The following is a 21560-nucleotide window of genomic DNA, read 5'->3' on the forward strand; positions in this document are numbered from 1 at the left end:
GATAAATGAGACCAAATAATCTCCTAACTTCTATTACCCTTTCAACTAAGCACCACATGATTAAATTAGTTCTAGATAATTCCTACATTGATTAGAAAAAATAGCTGATATGCCACACCTACTTACAAATTAATCATTTTTTTTTACATACAGGAAAATGCTAAGCGAATACAATCATCAAACTTTCCTGAAAATACATTATTCTTATAAAAAGTTAACTAAATTAAGAATTGTACCCACTGTTCTTTTCTTTATGGCCACTTCACAAACATTTCTTTCCAAAATCCAAGATTGACCTTTCCTGTGTGCTGATGGAAAGCCATTAAATTTATTATGTTTACTTTGCTTTTATGTTCACGAATTAATTTACATGTAATTAATATTAAATGAAAGCATAACAATTTTAGCAATTCATAATGTTTAAAAACATCTCCCAAAATAAGGCAGAAGATAATGATGGAGTAGTGACAGTTTTAGAATAAAACAGGGTCACTATAAAGTCTGAAATCACTTTCAACTTTAAAATTTAGACTGTAAGAACAACAGAGTTCAAGTTTTGTCAAAACTGCTATATAATGTTGTCTTATTACCAATACCGAGGCAAATTAATAGCTTCTAACAGAGAAAAGATAACTAGGTCATGTGGCTAGAGTTTTCACATCTGAAAATGGTGATAATACCCCTTTAGCATCATTATGAAGGATAAATTAGTTAGTTAAAGTAAAATTCTTAAAATAGTCCCTTGAACACAGAAATAAATATAAGCAATTATACTTATGGTGACTAACAGCAAGATATATAAGACAAAAAAGTTTCTGCAATACAGGTATTCTTTTTTATTTTATTAGAATTTTATAAAGCCTTAAACACTACCTTGTCATCTATCTTGTTTCTTGGAGACTGTTGATGTGTGATATTTGATTTTGTCTTTTCTGCATTTCTCTGGCTATACTCTTTATATCCCTCTTTCATTTCAGTTTTGTATTGCTGATATTTTAGCTTATATTTGTTTGTTGGTTCTGGCAAATTTTCAGGTATTATATCCTCCTCCTAGAGGTAAAAAAAATAATTATTATTAATTTTCCTTATTGACATTCACAGGCTTAGGCGTATCATTTGCCTTACTGTTTATACCTAAGAAACAGACCATTACAGTCGAACAATCTATGTTCTAAACAGAGATGATATTTAACACATTTAACAGGTATAGCATCGATGAGCAATGAGCAGACAGAATTGCTCAGAAAGGGCAAGAGCTTTAAACAACAGTAAGCTTGAATGTACCTTGTTTCCCAGCTGAAGATCAGTTCTGGTTATAAAATATTTTGAAGAGACAAAAAATGACTTTCTTCTTCTTAGGAGTTTTATTAAGGCCTTTTATTCCTGCCCCAGAAAAACTCCATTGTCAACCATTTCTTTCAGAATAGTCTTAGGAATTAGAGATTACTAGTACTGAGAAGTGTGGTTGGCATTTCTAGAATATTATGATTCTACCTTCTAGTAATATTTGGTTCCCTGCCACAGTTCCATGGGAGTGACAGATAACAGAGTCAGTGCATAATAGAAACCTAAAAAGAGTACCAAGCAAATACAAGGGATAGCCACTCCAAAAGGAGAATAAAACCAGTATAGCCCTTGAAAAGTATTGGTAACATCCAAGACTAAGCCAGAGGAGAAGGGTGAGGCAAAGCTTTAGGATGGCAACTATAGCATGATACATATACTAGGATACTATTGGTGCACTTATCCAGAAGGATATTGAGGAGAATATTATGAATAGAGTCAGCTACAGAAGAAAGACAAAGACAGAAAAAAATACTTTAGAATACTGGTCAAAACTTGTGTTCATTACATGAAATACAGCACTAAATGTTGTTTGAAGTATAACTATGTCCTGAGGAGAACCATGGAACAAGTTTAGTTACTTACTACTCCACAGTATCCTAGTAGTCTAGAGTTTGAGCCAGTTTCTAAGAGATCAATCTTACATTGTTAAATTTGCAAGATATGATCTAATATTCTGCCTTATTTTTAAAATTCCTGAATTCCCTACTAGGATAAACCTGCACTTAATCAATTTTATAAGACATTTAAAAAATACCACGCCTATGTGAGGAAAAAAAAAAAGGTAAAGCAAAGTAAAATTACTTCACCAATATTATTGTTTGGAATGTTAAAATATAAAATTTTTAAAACCAGACAAGATAAAGACTGAATATAATGAAATTTTTGGATTAATTATAGTGCTAAATGGACACTATAATTCTAAAAGTTGGTAATAAGAAATAAATACTAACCAGTTCACTTAGATGATGCTGAGAAGATGGTTTTTGACGTGATGTGATCCAATGAAGAGCAGAAGATGACTTTGGTGGGTTAAAATGAATATGCGCTGTGCTAAGTGGAATATTTGAAAATTTATCCTAAAAATAAAATTAAGGAATACTCATTATATGCTATATGTTATATTGTGTTCAAATGTTTATTTTATTAAATACCAAGTAAAAATTACCTCATCATCAGAATCAACAAGGCTTCCCAAATCAAGTCGTGGGACCCTGAAAAAAATAATCCACACATCCCATAACTTTTAAAAGAGAGACTATAGTTGCAAATCATATATGTTACATCTTATATACAAAGATACACTGAAGCCAATGGTATACTGCCATCTACTCATGATGACAGGCTTTTGTTAAATGTTCAATAATTTTTGAACTGATTGTTAACACAGCATTATTAAAAAATAAAATTACATAAACATAATTAGGTTATATTAAAAACAAAAGTAATAAGTACTTAAGGTCATCACTTCTTAATAATTTTACTGTACTTCACGGTTATCTGTGTTCTAGAGGTTATTATTATCTATGGTTATCTGTGTGGTAATACAATGGTGAACATCTCTCTCCAGCTCTATGTTCAGTGATGTTACATAGCCTAAAATTAGTCATGGTGGAATTATTTCCATAGAAACTGGCAAATGCTACTTTGTTATTTTGTTGATTTTTTGAGATTTATAAGAGTGATGGAGAAAATATTAATAGTGCAGATTAAACTTAAAAGTATATCATGTCTGTAGCTGTTACATTGTAAATAACAAAAAAACCTGAAGAAATATGTTTTAGTATTCAAAACTAGTACTTGATTCAGCAAAGAAATCACTCATGTCACTCAACAATAAATGAAAGTATCAACGAGCATTCATATTGGAGCTGCACTGGTTTGTCATTTGAAACCATAAGTTAGCTAAAGACATAAGTTTGGCAAAAACATAGGATGCATTCTGTAAAAGCCAATTGGCACTAATGAACTTGGAATAAAAAGTTTATATGTATTTTACTATTAGTAAATTGCTTGCTAAATATTGCAGCCTTTCTATCACTAAAGTTGATAATCAAGTTAAAATATACTTATTTATAATTAACAAGTAGAATTTTTAATAAACTCATAGACTTTCAGAAACCCAATTATTAAACATCTACCAGCATACAATTGACTGCTGTTACACACTCAATATCTTATATTTGATGCTTGCACTTCATTCTAATCTGTCTAGATGCCCATACAGGTATCGACGGTTAGAATTACAAGAAATTACTGACACTTTCCCATTTTTAATCTATGAAAATGTCAGTTTTATAGGTTCAGCCTAATAAATTACTAAATTTTACATTTCTTTCAAGTCTAAAATATTTGAAAGAATAAAAATTATATCCTTCCAAATCTTAAAAGGTAGAAATATAAAATATAAAACATAAATTAATGTATTCTATTCTAAAAATAACACAATTTTAATAAGATTGATAAAATTGTCATACTCCTCAAGATAAAATTAAAGCACAGATACAACTTCCATTAAACTCATTTTGACTACCTCTGGCATAGTAATTTTCAGGCCATCCATATGCATATAAATTTTTCTGTGATTTACAGCCATAGCTATATATGTAATTTTGCTTTCTTTTTTTACTTGTCAATGTATTATAAATATTTGCCCATTAAACAGCTCAAATGTGAAGGATTGTGACTTACACAGGTAGGCAAGGATTCTGGATTGTCCATGATTTGGAGGTCCACCCTTGCTTTAATTAAAAAATAAAATTATTATGCATATATCTTTTATACTTTAAAAGATAAGCAATGAGTCAATGCAATAAAGCCAGTTATAATTTTTCTCAGTAAACTTCATGTAAGAAATATTTGTTTAGCCCCTCCCTACTGTGCTTGAAACACAGAAATAGGATGATAAACAACATAGATAATCCTTGTCCGCATAGCACTCCGTCTTCTGGGGAAGACATGCACTCAAACATGGAATAGTGTGAAAAAACATGTGCTATAACAGAGCAGCTACACATAGCATGTGTACCCAACCTAGTCAAGGGAAATGAGGAAGTTTCTCAAAACAAAAAAGTCACTTTAAGTTGAACTCTGAAGAACAGGTAGGAGTTGGCCAGATGAAGAGAGAAGGGACCAAACTGTTCCAGCCAGGAGAAGTGTGTGCTGCACCGGCCCACGGGTAAGAGCCAGTGGATCACAGGTACTGGTATTAGCTTGGACTTGAGATTGGCATCTCAGATTGGAGAGGGTTGTGGGAACCTCTAAGGTGTAGCCAGTCAGTCAGAAGCGCAGGTAAACAACCTGGGCTTGTACCTGACATATGAAGTGTGGGGTCGGTGGCTGCAGTCTTTTAGGACAGAACCCTTAACCTGTGGAACCTGATGCTTTCTCTGGGTCGACGGTGTCAGAATTCAGTTGAACTGAGTTGAATTGAAGGAAGGACACCCAGCTGGTGTCAGAGCATTCTTGTTGAAGATGGGTGAAAATCCCCTTCCCACACTGCAGTTGGGTTTTCAGAATGTGAAAAGAGGCCCTGACCCCACAGAGGCATTGCCTTCCCATTATCAGCATCCCACACCAAAGTGGTACATTACAATGGATGAACCTAACTTCTTACATCATTATCACCTAAAATTCATAAATTACATCAGAGTTCACTCTTGGTGTCATACACTATAGATTTAGGCAAATTTTTAATTATATGTATATTATCTTTCTTACTTTTTATTATAAGGTATTTCTATGTTACTTCTTAAAATTATTTTTATGTCTACCTAATGTTCCATCTAAAGGTTGTATCATAATTTATCTAATATTTCTCAATTGCTACATATGTTTCAGTAATTTTTTTTTTACTATTTAAAAAAAGTACTTAAAGAAATACTGTTTTTTCATTTGGCTTTTTCCATATTTTGGATTATTTTCTTAGAACAGATTTCTAGTAATGGAACTATTTGCATCAAATCCTTTACAAATTTTTGTAGCTCAAAAAACGTTGCCAATCTCATTTCCAAATATGTGGTACCAGTTTACTATGCACCAACTCTAGTTCTGAGTATTCTCAATATTATGTTTTGCATCTAATAGAGGCATAAAGATATATCATTACGTTAATTTTCATTCCAGTGATTACCAGCAGGGTTGAACAACTTTTTATAGTCTTATCTCCTAAACATACTTATCAGTTGTTGGTATTTGTAATAATTGAACTATTAAATACCATTATTTTTAAAAAAAGAGTTATGTATCATTTCTCACTTCTAATTCTAGCTTTTAGAACACTCCAGAAATGGTAGGTGATAACTACAATATTGATATTTTGCTGACAAACTTTAAGAGACAATAACCTAGATATCTAGGAAGAATTTTAATTAGGGAAGAAGAGTTCTAAGACAAACATAAACTTGCTCCCAGACTCCACCACTAGCTGGATCTTCCTGATAGAACACCTAAGGCATTATGATTTTAAAGGAAGATATTTGGGCAGAAAGAGGTAATTACAGAAATCCTGTTTTAAAAAACTTAAACCTTGAATCTTTCCTAACAATCATGGCAACAGTTGAAGCCTCCATAATATAACCAAACAATCACTGGGAAAAGCTATAATACTGTATTTGGCATTTTGACTAGGCAGAAGGCTGCTCTGATCCAAATTATCACATAATTCAGATTTATTGTGAACCATAAGAACCTCAAATCACTAACTCATTCACATAAGGGACATCACTGAAAGCAGAGTAAGAGTACAGATCTTGAAGTCAGAACTGGAGTTCAAAATCCTGGCAAGTCACTTAATCTCTAGGAGCCTCAGTTTTTCTCTGTCTAAAGCAGGTTAATATTATACTTACTGCGAAGGTCAGTTGGAAGAATTAAGTGATATAAACTATTGAAACATTTATCATGGTGACTGACCAACAGTAGCCATTCAATATTTGGAATAATAAGAATAGCAAGGGAATATACATCACTTTTATGTATTTCTAAACTAAAATTTATATTTACCCAATTCTGTAGTAATACAGGGACATGGTAGCTTTAAACTTAACACTTAACTTAATCAATGACATGTACAACAGTGATACTATAATGGTTGAGAAGAACACAAGTCCTAATAATAGGAGCCCAGATTCTCCTGCTATCTGACACAAAATATATATTGATGTTTTCTTCTTCTTTCTACTCTTTTTACATCTTCTGTGGACATATGTAATTTTTAAAGTAGTAAGAAGAAAACAGTAATAAGTTAAGTTTTAAAAATAAAACAAATTCAAGCAGTGACCAACTTTCAAGTAGTGATTATCTTCAACTTTGGTCATTCAGTTCTTCAACTCTAAGAAATATTGATCCTTAACATTTATGAGTACAAGCAGTCATAAAAACATGAAGAAAGGAGCCAGCAAATTATTTAATGAGTCATCCTACAGGAGGAAAATTATATAGCATACATACCTGTAGCGGGTTCTTTCTTCCAGAGAATGGCTGAATTTGACTCACAGGAGAAGCAGAAACTCCTTTAACCTCTAAATCCATTCAAATTCATGTATTTATCATGCTGTAGACTTTGAAAAAGATAAAATAAATACGATAATTTTCACTCTAATTTTAAATATGCCATACAAATTGCACAATACTACCATATAGAAAGAAATCATGTGTTTAATCACTTTTTTCACCACAGTCAACTTTTTGTGAGGAAAAAGTAGTCTGAATAGTGTTCCCACCCCTCACACCCTGCTCCAACAAGTTTCTGTATCCTAATCATGTTACCTTACAGGACAAAAAGGCCTTTTCAGATGTAATTAAATTAAGGTTCTTGAGATTTGGAGATAGATTTTCCTGGATTATCTGGTGGGTCCAGTATAATCACCAGCGTCCTCATACAAGGGAGGCAGGATGCTAAGAGGGAGAAAGATGTAAGGATGGAAGCACAGGTCAGAGAGGGGCGAAGATGCTACACAGCTGTCTTTGAAAATGGAGAAAAAGGTAATGAGCAGACTCCAGAAGCTGGAAGAGGCACGAGGTGGATTCATCCCTGGAGCCTTCAGAAGAAACCAGCCCTACTGACATCCTGATTTTAGCCCTGTAGGAATCATTTTGAACTTCTAACCTCTAGAGCCATAAAATAATGAATTTGTTATTTAAACCACTAAGTTTGTGGTAATTTTTTACAGCAGCAATAGGAAGCGAGTGCATGTAACACTTCTCTACCATGAAGTGATAGTAATTTATTTTTTTTACTCTTTTCCTAAACTTTTGTGAGTTTTGATTTTGCCACAGTAGGCTGATGAAAATATTTTTAGCAAATAGTATCCTTTATCTAATACAAAGTATAAAATGGAATGAATGGTTCAGTTAGTAATTATGAGGTGATAGGTAAAAATGCTTGCAAGAAAATGTTGAAAATAACTTGCAAAGAAAAATAAAAAAGCAGAGGGGTATCTCAGTCATCCAAATTTTGTATATTTTACTCTTCAACCTTCTGTTAGCAAGGGTACATCTGTTTTAAATGATTAATTCATACTTTCCTTTTCTTATTTTTTGTTGAAGTATAGTGAATATACAGTATTATATTGGTTTCAGGTGTACGCGACATATAGTGACTCAACAACTGTGTACACCATGAAATACTCACCAGAGTTAAGTATAGTTATCACAATACTTTCTTTTTCTATTATTAGACTTGCATTTATTTTAATAGTGTACTTTTTAAGGAAAGAGAGCATGACATAGTACCATATAGGAATCAAATAGACTAATACTAAAATTCTCATTTTAGACACCTCCCCATAATGGCTAAGAACTTAATTTCTGAGCCAATATTTCTAACATGTAAAATGAGTGAATGTTAGCACCCCTGTCACCCCTCTGTTATCATGTCAGACATGGTTAACACTCAATACACTGTAGCCATCGTCATTATTATTAAAATGTAATTTTATTTTATGCCCAATGAAATCCTCTTTAGAGATACCCCAGTTCCTTACTAATTTGCATATATGATTCCCTTCACCCCATTTACAAAACTCCCCCACCACTAAAAGCTTTATATCCTAAGTCTAGAATTCTATAAAAGTCAAGTAAGTACATTTTTTACCAACCAACAGAAGACACATTCTGAAAAACTTAACAAATCGTTTAATTTGGAAGTGCTTCTACAGTGCCAGCAGATGGCTTTCTTTTCAGAGATATCTTTTGCCATGAAGCAATTTTTTAAAAGTTGTTATTGATTTGGTGTGGGGAAAGGGGGTGGTTTGCTTTTAATCACAGCACAGAAGCTGTAGTATTCCTGGGGCAATTAATGGGCAAGAACCCCCAGCTGAGACAGGGATGCTGAGTAATCAGCTAAGTGATTTTCTCCACACATTAGCCTAATTTATACTTCACACAATTATTTATATCTTAAAAACTACGATAGCCACTTCAAATCACTATAGATCACTGTAATTCTTTCTCACATAATAAAAACAACACAAATAAACCCTCAAATTTCCAGGTCCTCCTAGCCCTGTACAGGCATGAGGGTCACCACTTTTCACTACAAGTAGCTCGTACTTGTGACTCCCTAATAAACTGTCAAGACCACAAAGTTTGTTTGGTATCTCATGCTCTTAATACAGCAGATACAGGCATACCGTGAAGATACTGGGGCATTGGTTCCAGACCACTGCAATAAATCATCACAATAAAGCGGATCAAATTTCATAAACTTTATAAACATTTAGAAAGTATAAATAAAAATTTAGTAAGTATTTGTTCAATAAGGGAATTCAATCAGTTCAGAGTTATTTTAGAGCTCTGCCTATCTGGGATTAAGGGACTAAGGTGGGGCACAAGGTTCAGCCAAGCTGCCTAACCCGACAAGCTGGGTGAAGACCAGGTCCCCCCGGGAGGACTGGAAAAGGTATAAACTGGAGCGACCTCACCCACAGCCCTTCCGAGACCCCTGCAGACAGGACGGGCGGGAGGGGCGCAGCCCCTGGCCAGGCTCCGCCGCCCCGGCCGCTTCCGTAGGTTGCCTGGCAACAGGAGCCCAGGGGCCGGGCCTCCAGACCCTCCCGCGCTTCCAGGGACCCGGTCGTCCTCCGGAGGCCCTCGCTCCTCCCGTGTCCCCCTGGGTTGTGTGGGCCGTTCCTCCTCCTGTCCAGCGCACCCTGCGGTCGCCCCGCCACCCCGCGGAGGCACTCACCGGAACACCGGAGGTGATGAATGTTTGCAACTGTCTCCAAGCCTCCTCCGGGGACCAGCTCCGGCGCTTCTGAATCCTGGCGGGGAGTCGGAGCGGACTCACCCGTCTGAGCTCTGTGCAGGGAGACAACCAAAGCCGGGAGCGGATCCACGGCGCGGTTGTGCAATTCTTCAATCAAGTAAATTCCATTTAATATTTGATACAGCGTATACTGGGTATTCAGCTCCTGGTTGATGTTTTGAGGTGGAAAAAATTTTAAGAATATGCTGTAATGCCCGTTCTCAAGGAACTTACAATTATTTTAAAAGATTGCAGCATAGTATTATACAGAGATATTGATATTACTCTAAATGTGCACATACACACATATACATATATATGATCATATAATTACATATATAGCTAGACATAGATTATAAATTAAAATATTGATTTAGTGAAACAAAAACAGGCCTATCAATAAGGAAACGTCCATTTTATTCTTCTTCATTTTATTCCTTACAGTGTCTTTAGGCATCAACTCATCAATAAAAGGAAATATCTGATTTGAGATCATTTCTTAAGTTCCATGCCACTCTAATAGGCTGTAACTTTCCTGATTTACAGAGCTAAGTATCAGAAGACTGTTAGAAAAAAGATCTTCTGAAGACTAATCCAGTTCTCTTCGCACAGAATCATGTGTCTTCTCAGAATTAGCTTCTATTAAAATATATGTATCTAAACTTTCAGGTTGGAGCCAGTTTTGGAGCAAAAAAGCAAGCACATTTTTAAAGTATAAAAAAAGATGAAGTCAGTGGATAGAAGGTAATCATTCCTACTTCTTCCTTGTATTTCATAAAATTCACCCATCCATTACCCCACCCACAGAAAGAAAAGCAAAAATAAACTGAAAAAAAAAGGAAACAAAACACTAAACTTCAATGGTTTTTTTTTGGTATCATTAATCTACAATTACATGAGCAACATTGTGGTTACTAGACTCCCCCAGTTATCAAGTCCCCACCACATACCCATTACAGTCACTGTCCATCAGCATAGTAAGATGCTATAGAGTCACTACTCGTCTTCTCTGTTATACCGCCTTCCCTGCGCCCCCCTCCCACTACATTATGTGTGCTAATCATAATGCCCCTTTTTCCCCTTATCCAGCTCTTCCAACCCTTCCTCCCCAGTCCCTTTCCCTTTGGTAATTGTTAGTCCATTCTTGGGTTTTGTGAGTCTGCTGCTGTTTGGTTCCTTCAGTTTTTTTCTTTGTTCTTATACTCCACATATGAGTGAAATCATTTGGTACTTGTCTTTTTCCATCAGGCTTATTTCACTGAGCACAATACCCTCTAGCTCCATCCATGTTGTTGCAAGTGGTAGGATTTGTTTTCTTCTTATGGCTGAATACTATTCCATTGTGTGTATGTATCACATCTTCTTTATCCATTCATCTACTGATGGACACTTAGGTTGCTTCCATTTCTTGGGAATTGTAAATAGTGCTGCAATAAACATAGGGGTGCATCTGTCTTTTTCACACTGAGCTCCTGCAATCTTAGGATAAAATCCTAGGAGTGGAATTCCTGGGTCAAATGGGGTTTCTATTTTGAGTTTTTTGAAGAACCTCCATACTGCTTTACACAATGGTTGAAATAATTTACATGCCTCCCAAAAGTATAGGAGGATTCCCCTTTCTCCACATCATCACCAACCTTTGTTGTTGTTTGTCTTTTGGACAGTGGCCATCCTAACTGGTGTGAGGTGATATCTCATTGTGGTTTTAATTTGTATTTCTCTGGCGATTAGCAACGTGGAGCATCTTTTCATGTGCCTGTTGGCCATCTGAATTTCTTCTTTGGAGAACTGTCTGTACAGTTCCTCTGACCATTCTTTTTGTTGTTATCATTAATCTACACTAACATGAAGAACATTATCTTTACTAGGGTCCCCACTTCACCAAGTCCTCCCCACAAACCCCATTACAACACTGTCCATCAGCGTAGTAAGATGTTGTAGAATCATTACTTGTCTTCTCTGAGTTGTACAGCCCTCCCCATTTTCCCCCTGCACATTATACATGCTAATCGTAATACCCCCTTTCTTCTTCCCGGCGTTTATCCCTCCCTTCACTCCCATTCTCCCCAGTCCCTTTCTCTTTGGTAACTGTTAGTCCATTCCTGGGTTCTGTGATTCTGCTGCTGTTTTGTTCCTTCAGTTTTTCTTTGTTCTTATACTTCACATATGAATGAAATGATTTGGTATTTGTCTTTCTCCGCTTGGCTTATTCCACTGAGCATAATACCCGCTAGCTCCATCCATGTTGTTGCAAATGGTAGGATTTGTTTTCTTCTTATGGCTGAATAATATTCCATTGTGTGTATGTACCACATCTTCTTTATCCATTCATCTACTGATGGACACTAAGGTTGCTTCCATTTCTTGGCTATTGTAAATAGTGCTGCGATAAACATAGGAGTGCATATGTCTTTTTCAAACTGGGTGGCTGAATTCTTAGGGTAAATTCCTAGAAGTGGAATTCCTGGGTCAAATGGTATGTCTATTTGGAGCATTTTGAGGAACCTAAATACTGCTTTCCACAATGGTTGAACTAATTTATATTCCCACCAGCAGTGTAGGAGGTTTCACCTTTCTCCATAACCTCACCAACATTTGTTGTTGTTTGTCTTTTGGATGGTAGCCATCCTTACTGGTGTGAGGTGATATCTCATTGTGGTTTTAATTTGCATTTCTCTGATAACTAGTGATGTGGAGCATCTTTTCATGTGTCTGTTGGCCATCTGAATTTCTTCTTTGGAGAACTGTCTGTTCAGCTCCTCTGCCCATATTTAATTGGATTATTTGCTTTTTGTTTGTTGAGGTACATGAGCTGTTTATAAATTTTGGATGTCAAGCCTTTATCGGATCAGTCATTTATGAATATATTCTCCATACTGTAGCATACCTTTTTGTTCTATTGATGGTTTCCTTTGCTGTAAAGAAGCTTTTCAGCTTGATGTAGTCCCACTTGTTCATTTTTGCTTTTGTTTTCCTTGCCTGGGGAGATATGTTCATGAAGAAGTCACTCAAGTTTATGTCCAAGAGATTTTTGCCTATGTTTTTCTCTAAGAGTTTTATGGTTTCATGACTTACATTCAGGTCTTTGATCCATTTCGAATTTACTTTGTGCATGGGGTTAGACAGTGATCCAGTTTCATTCTCTTACATGTAGCTGTCCAATTTTGCCAGCACCATCTGTTGAAGAGACTGTCATTTCCCCATTGTATGTCCATGGCTCCTTTATCATATATTAATTGACCATATATGTTTGGGTTAATGTCTGGAGTCTCTATTCTGTTCCACTGGTCTGTCACTCTATTCTTCTGCCAGTACCAAATTGTCTTGATTTCTATGACTTTGTAGTAGAGCTTGAAGTTGGGGAGTGAGATCCCCGCAACTTCATTCTTCCTTCTCAGGATTGCTTTGGCTATTCGGGGTCTTTGGTGTTTCCATATGAATTTTTGAACTATTTGTTCCAGTTCGTTGAAGAATGTTGTTGGTAATTTGATAGGGATTGCATCAAATCTGTATATTGCTTTGGGCCAGATGGCCATTTTGACGATATTAATTCTTCCTAGCCAAGAGAGTGGGATGAGTTTCCATTTGTTAGTGTCCTCTTTAATTTCTCTTAAGTGTCTTATAGTTTTCAGGGTATAGGTCTTTCACTTCTTTGGTTAGATTTATTCCTAGGTATTTAATTCTTTTTGATGCTGTTGTGAACGGAATTGTTTTCCTGATTTCTCTTTCTATTGGCTCATTGTTAGTGTATAGGAAAGCCACAGATTTCTGTGTGTTAATTTTGTATCCTGCAACTTTGCTGTATTCCAATATCAGTTCCAGTAGTTTTGGAGTGGAGTCTTTAGGGTTTTTTATGTACAATATCATGTCATCTGCAAATAGTGACAGTGCAACTTCTTCTTTACCAATCTGGATTCCTTGTATTTCTTTGTTTTGTCTAATTGCCATGGCTAGGACCTCCAGTACTATGTTGAATAACAGTGGGGAGAGTGGGCATCCCTGTCTAGTTCCCGATCTCAGAGGAAAAGCTTCCATCTTCTCTCTGTTCAATATGATGTTAGCTGTGGGTTTATGATATATGGCCTTTATTATGTTGAGGTGCTTGGCCTCTATACCCATTTTGCTGAGAGTTTTTATCATGAATGGATGTTGAATTTTGTTGAATGATTTTTTAGCATCTATGGAGATGATCATGTATTTTTTGTCCATGTTTTTATTTATGTGGTGGATGATGTTGGTGGATTTTCGAATGTTGTACCATCCTTGCTTCCCTGGGATGAATCCCACTTGGTCGTGGTGTATGATCCTTTTGATATATTTTTGAATTCGGTTTGCTAATATTTTATTGAGTATTTTTGCATCTACGTTCATCAAGGATATTGGTCTGTAATTTTCTTTTTTGGTGGGGTCTTTGCCTGATTTTGGTATTAGGGTGATGTTGGCTTCATAGAATGAGTTTGGGAATATTCCCTCCTCTTCTATTTTTTGGAAAACTTTAAGGAGAATGGGTATTATGTCTTATCCAAATGTCTGATAAAATTCCGAGGTAAATCCATCTGGCGCAGGGGTTTTGTTCTTTGCTCATAATTGGTTTGTTTAAATTTTCTCTTTCTTCCTTGTTCAGTCTTGGAAGGTTGTATTTTTCTAGGAAGTTATCCATTTCTTCTAGTTTTTCCAGCTTGTTAGCATACAGGTTTTCATAGTATTCTCTAATAATTCTTTGTATTTCTGTGAAGTCTGTTGTGATTTTTCCTTTCTTGTTTTTGATTCTGTTGATGTGTGTTGATTCTCTTTTTCTCTTTATAAGTTTGGCTAGAGGCTTATCTATTTTGTTTATTTTCTCAAAGAACCACCTCTTGGTTTCGTTGATTTCTTCTATTATTTTATTCTTCTCAATTTTATTTATTTCTTTTCTGATCTTTATTATGTCCCTCCTTCTGCTAACTTTAGGCTTCATTTGTTCTTCTTTTTCCAATTTCAATAATTGTGATGTTAGAGTATTCATTTGGGATTGTTCTTCCTTCTTTATGTATGCCTGAATTGCTATATACTTTCCTCTTGAGATTGCTTTTGCTATGTCCCACAGAAGTTGGGGCTTTGTGTTGTTGTTGTCATTTGTTTCCATATATTCCTTGATCTCTATTTTAATTTCATTGATCCATTGATTATTTAGGAGCATGTTGTTTAGCCTCCATGTGTTTGTGAGTCTTTTTGTTTTCTTTGTACAATTTATTTCTAGTTTTATGCCTTTGTGGTCTGAAAAGTTGGTTGGTAGAATTTCAGTCTTTTTGAATTTCCTGAGGCTCTTTTTGTGGCCTAGTATTTGGTCCATTCTGGAGAATGTTCCATGTGCACTTTAGAAGAATATGTATCCTGTTGCTTTTTCATGTAGAGTTCTGTCGATGTCTATTAGGTCCATCTGTTCTAGTGTGTTGTTCAGTGCTTCCGTGTCCTTACTAATTTTATGTCTGTTGGATCTATCCTTTGGAGTGAATGGAGTGTTGAAGTCTCCTAAAATGAATGCATTTTATATTCTATTTTGTCCTTTACTTCTGTTAGTATTTGTTTCACATATGCTGGTGCTCTTTTGTTGGGTGCATATATGTTTATAATGGTTATAACCTCTTGTTGGACTGAGCCCTTTATCCTTATGTAATGTGCTTCTTTATCTCTTGTTACTTTGTTTTGAAGTCTATATTGTCTGATACTAGTACTGCAACACCTACTTTTTTCTCCCTGTTGTTTGCATGAAATATCTTTTTCCATCCCTTGACTTTTAGTCTGTACATGTCTTTGGGTTTGAGGTGATTCTCTTGTAAGCAGCATATAGATGGGTCTTGCGTTTTTATCCATTCTATTACTCTGTGTCTTTTGATTGGTGCATTCATTCCACTTACATTTAGGGTGATTATTGAAAGATATGTACTTATTGCCATTGCAGGCTTTAGTTTCGTGGTTACCAAAGGTTCCAGGTAATCTTCTTTAGTATCTTACTGTCTAACTTAATTCTCTTATTGAGCTGTTGTAAATACTGTCTGGTGATTCTTTATTTCTCTCCCTTCTTATTCCTCCTCCTCCATTCTTTATATGTTGGTTGTTTTATTCTGTGCTCTTTTGTGTTTCCTTTAACTGCTTTTGTGGATAGTTGATTGGTGGTTTGTGGGAGGCAAATTCCCTCAAGTTTTGCTTGTTTGGGAATTGTTGAATCCCTCCTTCATATTTAAGTGATAGTCTTGCTGGATAGAGTTTTCATGGTTCAAGTCCCTTCTGTTTCATTGCATTAAATATATCATGCCATTCTCTTCTGGCCTTTAAGGTTTCTGTTGAGAAGTCTGATGATAGCCTGGTGGGTTTTCCTTTGTAGGTGACCTTTTTTCCTCTCTCTAGCTGCCTTTAAAACTCTGTCCTTGTCCTTGATCTTTGCCATTTTAATTATTATGTGTCTTGGTGTTGTCCTCCTTGTGTCCCTTCTGTTGGGAGTTCTGTGTACTTCTGTGGTCTGATTGATTATTTCCTCCCCCAGTTTGGGGAAGTTTTCAGCAATTATTTCTTCAAATGCACTTTCTATCCCTTTTTCTCTCTTCTTCTTCTTCTGGTACCCCTATAATGTGGATATTGTTCCTTTTGGATTGGTTACACAGTTCTCTTAATATTGTTTCATTCCTGGAGATCCTTTTATCTCTCTCTGCTTCAGTTTCTATGCGTTCCTGTTCTCTGGTTTCTATTCCATCAATGGCCTCTTGCATCTGATCCATTCTGATTATAAATCCTTCCAGAGATTGTTTCATTTCTGTAATCTCCCTCCAGATGTCATCCCTTAGCTGTAGCATATTTCTCTGCACCTCCATCAGCATGATTATGAACTTCATTTTGAATTCTTTTTCAGGAAGATTGGTTAGGTCTGTCTCCTTCTCTGGGGTTGACTCTGTGATTTTGGTCTGTATCACATTCTTTTGCCTTTTCATGGCAATAGAGGTAGTTGTGTGTGGCTGGCGCTGTGTGTTGGCTGGGAGAATGTCCCTTCTTGCTGGTTTGTGTGCTTCCTCTCTTGGGAGAATAGCGACCTCTAGCAGCTTGTGTTGGGCAATGGCACGCAGATGGGGCCTCTGATTCTTGCCTGGCCACTGTGGAGTTAAGCTCCATGGTTGCTATGGGAGTGGCCGGTCTCACTCCCCTGCTCCAATATGGTGGAGCCATTTTGGAGAGGAGACAGGCTGGAGGCTGTTTATTGCTGTGAGGGGTCTCTGAGCTGCGCTGCTGCCCAGGGGGTTAGTGTGCCCAGTGTTCCCTGGGATTCCTAGCTGCTTGGCTAAGTGTCCTGGGACACTTCCGTCCAGCTGTGGGGTCCCTGTCCTTTTAAGACTTTCAAAAAGCACTCGCTTTTCTTTGTCTCGGGGGCACCAGCTGCATGGAACTGCTTACAGTTCTTACTGTCCTGTTTCCCTAGTATCCAACACCCCACACACTGTATGTCTGTGCTCTGGTGCCGATGGCTGGGGCTGGGTATTTAGCAGTCCTGGGTTCCCTCTCCCTCCCCGCTCTGACTCCTCTCCTCCGGCCAGGAGCTGGGGTGAGGCATGCTCGGGCTGCTGCTTGTGTCTTACCCCCTTTTAAAGGTGCTGATTTCTCGCAGGTGTGGATGTAGTCTGGCTGTTGTCCTGTGTCTTCTGGTCTCTCTTTTAGGAATAGTTGTATTAGTTGTATTTTTAAAAATATATATGATTTTGGGAGGAGATTTCCATTGCTCTACTCAAGCCACCATCTTGGCTCCATCTCCCCTCTGGCCATTTTTTAATTGTATTATTTGCTTTTTGTTTGTTGAGGTGCATGAGCTCTTTATATATTTTGGAAGTCAACCCTTTATCGGATCAGTCATTTACGAATATATTTTCCCATACTGTAGGATGCTTTTTTTGTTCTATTGGTGTTGTCCTTTGCTGTACAGAAGCTTTTCAGCTTGATATAGTCCCACTTGTTAATTTTTGCTTTTGTTTCCCTTGCCTGGGGAGATATGTTCATGAAGAAGTTGCTCATGTTCATGTCCAAGAGATTTTTGCCTATCTTTTTTTATAAGAGTTTTATGGTTTCATGGCTTACATTAAGGTCTTTGATCCATTTAGAATTTACTTTGGTGTATGGGGTTAGACAATGATCCAGTTTCATTCTCTTACATGTAGCTGTCCAGTTTTCCCAACACCAGCTGTTGAAGAGGCTGTCATTTCCCCATTATATGTCCATGGATCCTTTGTCATATATTAATTGACCATTATGCATGGGTTAATATCTGGACTATCTATTCTGTTCCACTGGTCTGTGGGTCTGTTCTTGTGCCAGTTTCAAAATGTCTTGATTACTGGGGCTTGGTAGTAGAACTTCAAGTTGGGAAGTGAGATCCCTCCAACTTTATTATTCCTTCTCGGGATTGTTTTGGCTATTTGGGTTTTTTTGTGATTCCATATAAATTTTAGAACTATTTGTGCCAGTTCATTGAAGAATGCTGTTGGTATTTTGATAGGGATTGCATTGAATCTATAGATTGCTTTAGGCAAGATGACCATTTTGACAATATGAATTCTTCCTATCCATGAGCATGGGATGAATTTCTATTTATTAGTATCATCTTTAATTTCTCTTAAGAGTTTCGTATAGTTTTCAGGGTATAAGTCTTTCACTTCCTTGGTTAGTTTTATTCCTAGGTATTTTACTCTTTTTGATGCAATTGTGAATGGTATTGCTTTCCTGATTTCTCTTTCTGCTAGTTCATCATTAGTATATAGGAAAGCAACAGATTTCTGCATATTAATTTTGTATCCTGCAACTTTGCTCAATTCAATTATTAGATCTAGTAGTTTTGGAGTGGATTCTGAAGGGTTTCTTATGTACAATATCAGGTCATCTGCAAACAGTGACAGTTTGGCTTCTTTCTTACCAATCTGGAAGCTTTGTATTTCTTTGTGGTGTCTGATTGCCATAGATAGGACTTCCAGTACTATGTTGAATAAAAGCAGGGAGAGTCGGCATCCTTTTCTTGTTCCCGACCTTAGGTGAAAATCTTTCAGCTTCTTGCTAAGTATGATGCTGGCTGTGCATTTGTCATATTTGGCCTTTATTATGTTGAGGTACTTGCCCTGTATACCCATTTTGTTGAGAGTTTTTATCATAAATGGATGTTGAATTTTGTCAATTGCTTTTCAACATCTATGGAGATGATCATGTGTTTTTTTGTCCTTCTTTTTGTTAATGTGATGGATGATGTTGATGGATTTTTGAATGTTGTACCATCCTTGCATCCCTGGGATGAATCCTATTCCCTCCTCTTCTGTTTTTTGGAAAACTTTAAGGAGAATGGGTATTATGTCTTCTCCAAATGTCTGATAAAATACAGCGGTGAATTCTTCTGGTCCAGGGATTTTGTTCTTTGGTAATTTTTTGATTATCGATTCAACTTCATTGGTGGTAATTGGTCTGTTTAGATTTTCTTTTCTTCCTGGGTCAGTCTTGGAAGAATTGTATTTTTCTAGAAAGTTGTCCATTTCTTCTAGGTTATCCAGTTTGTTAGCATATAGATTTTCATAGTATTCTCTAATAATTCTTTGTAATTTTGTTGTGTCCATCATGATTTTTCCTTTCTCATTCCTGATTCTGCTTATGTCTGTAGATTCTCTTTTTTTCTTAATAAGTCTGCCTAGGGGTTTATCTATTTTGTTTATTTTCTCAAAGGAGCAGCTCTTGGTTTCATTAATTTTTTCTATTGTTTTATTCTTGTCAATTTTGTTTATTTCTTCTATGATCTTTATTATACCCCCCCTTCTGCTGACTAAGAGCCTCATTTGTTCTTCTTTTTCCAGTTTCAATAATTGTGAATTTAGACTTTTCTTTTGGGATTATTCTTCTTTCTTTAAATAGGCCTGGATTGCTATATACTTTCCTCTTAGAACTGCATTCACTGAGTCCCTACAAAGTTGGGGCATTGTGTTGTTGTTTTCATTTGTCTCTATATATTGCCTGATGTCTGATTTAATTTGGTCATTGATCCATTGATTATTTAGGACCATGTTTTTAAGCCTCCATGTGTTTGTCAGCCTTTTTTATTTTCTTTGTACCATTTATTTCTAGTTTTATACCTTTGTGACATGAGAAGTTGTTGGTACAATTTCAGTCTGTTTGAATTTACTGAGGCTCTTTTTGTGGCCTAGCATATGATCTATTCTGGAAAATGTTCCATGTGTACTTGAGAAAAATGTGTATTCTGCTACTTTGGGGTTTAATGTTCTATAGATGTCTGTTAGGTCCATCTGTTCTAATGTATTGTTCAGTGCCTCTGTGTCCTTACATATTTTCTGTCTGGTTGATCTGTCCTTTGGAGTGAGAGGTGTGTGTAAGTCTCCTAAAATGAATGCATTGCATTCTATTTCCTCCTTTAGTTCTGCTAGTATTTGTTTCAAATATGTAGGTGATCCTGTGTTGGGTGCATAGATATTTATAATGGTTATATCCTCTTGTTGGACTGACCACTTTATCATTATGTAATGTCTTTCTTTATCTCTTGTTACTTTCTTTGTTTTGCAGTCTATTTTGTCTGATAGTTGTACTGCAACACCTGCTTTTTGCTCCCTATTGTTTTCATGAAATATATTTTTACATCCCTTCACTTTTAGCCTGTGTATGTCTTTGGGTTTGAATTGAGTCTCTTGTAGGCAGCATATAGATGGGTCTTGATTTTTTATCCATTTTTAACTCTGTCTTTTGATTGGTGCATTCAGTCCATTTACATTTAGGGTGATGATTGATTGATATATACTTATTGCCATTGCAGGCTTTGGATTTGTGGTTACCACTGGTTCAATGGCAGCTACTTTTCTATCTAACCATCTAACTTAACTCACTTTCTATGCCATCATAAACACAGTTGGATGATTCTTTACTTCTCTCTCTTCTTTATCTTCCACCTCCACTCTTTATATGTTTAATGTTTTATTCTGTACTCTTTGTGTTTCTCTTGACTGATTTTGTGGATAGCTGATTTTATTTTGCATTTAGTTAGTATTTGGTTGGTCTACTTCCTTTGCTGTGATTTCATTTTCTCTGGTGAGAGGTATTATGCCTTAGGCATATTGCCATCCAGTGCAGTCCCTTTAAATTACACTGTAGAGATTGTTTGTGGGAGGTAAATTCCCTCAACTTTTGCATCTGGAATTGTTTAATTCCTCCTCCAAAGTTAAATGATAATCTTGCTCAATACAGTACTCTTTGTTCTAGGCCCTTCTGTTTCATTGCATTAAATATATCATGCCATTCCCTTCTGGCCTGTAAGGATTCTGCTGAGAAATCTGATGATAGCCTGATGGGTTTGCCTTTCTTGTGATCTTTTTTCTCTCTCTGGCTGCTTTGAATACTCTTTCCTTGTTTTTGATTTTTGCCACTTTAATTATTATATGTTTTGGTGTCCTCCTTGGGTCCCTTGTGTTGGGATATCTGTGCTCTTCCATGGTCTGAGAGACTATTTCCTCCCCCAGATTGGGGAATTTTTCGTCTATTATTTGTTCAAAAGTACTTCTATCCATTTTTCTCTTTATTCTTCTTCTAGTACTCCTATAATGCAAATATTCTTCCATTTGGATTGGTTCCACAGTTCTCCTAATATTTTTCATTCCTAGAGATCCTTTTATATCTCTCTGCCTCAGCTTCTCTGTATTTGTGTTCTCTGATTTCTATTCCATTAACAGTCTCTTTCACCTCATCCTGTCTGCTCTTAAATCCTTCCATTGTTTGTTTTGTTTCTGTTATCTCCCTCCTGAATTCATCCTTTAGCTCTTGAATATTTCTCTGTAGCTCATCAGCATGCTTATGACTTTTATTTTGAATTCTTTTCCAGGAAGGTTATTGATTTCACTCTTACGAAGCCTTCTCTCTGGTGTTTGAGGGATTTTTGGACTGAACAAGTTTCTTCTGTCTTTTCATGGCAATGGGA

At 36.3% G+C, this 21560-nt stretch overlaps 1 protein-coding gene across 2 annotated transcripts in view; it reads right to left on the reverse strand.

Moving 5' to 3' along the window:
- The window catches only part of CAPS2 (calcyphosine 2), a 40578-nt gene extending 30926 nt beyond the window's left edge, over window positions 1–9652 (reverse strand). The window contains exons 1-6 of one of the 2 annotated variants that reach the window (XM_036930833.2): window positions 9530–9652; window positions 6793–6902; window positions 4036–4085; window positions 2513–2558; window positions 2298–2423; window positions 874–1050 (exon numbers count right to left, since the gene is read on the reverse strand). In XM_036930833.2, coding sequence (XP_036786728.2) covers window positions 874–1050; window positions 2298–2423; window positions 2513–2558; window positions 4036–4085; window positions 6793–6873 — 480 coding nt within the window. In that variant the 5' untranslated portion in view covers window positions 6874–6902; window positions 9530–9652. The other variant, XM_036930834.2, reaches the window with a different exon arrangement.
- Window positions 9653–21560: the final 11908 nt, after the last annotated feature.

Source organism: Manis pentadactyla, chromosome 10 (genome assembly GCF_030020395.1).
Source record: "Manis pentadactyla isolate mManPen7 chromosome 10, mManPen7.hap1, whole genome shotgun sequence".
Taxonomy (NCBI): Eukaryota; Metazoa; Chordata; class Mammalia; order Pholidota; family Manidae; genus Manis; species Manis pentadactyla.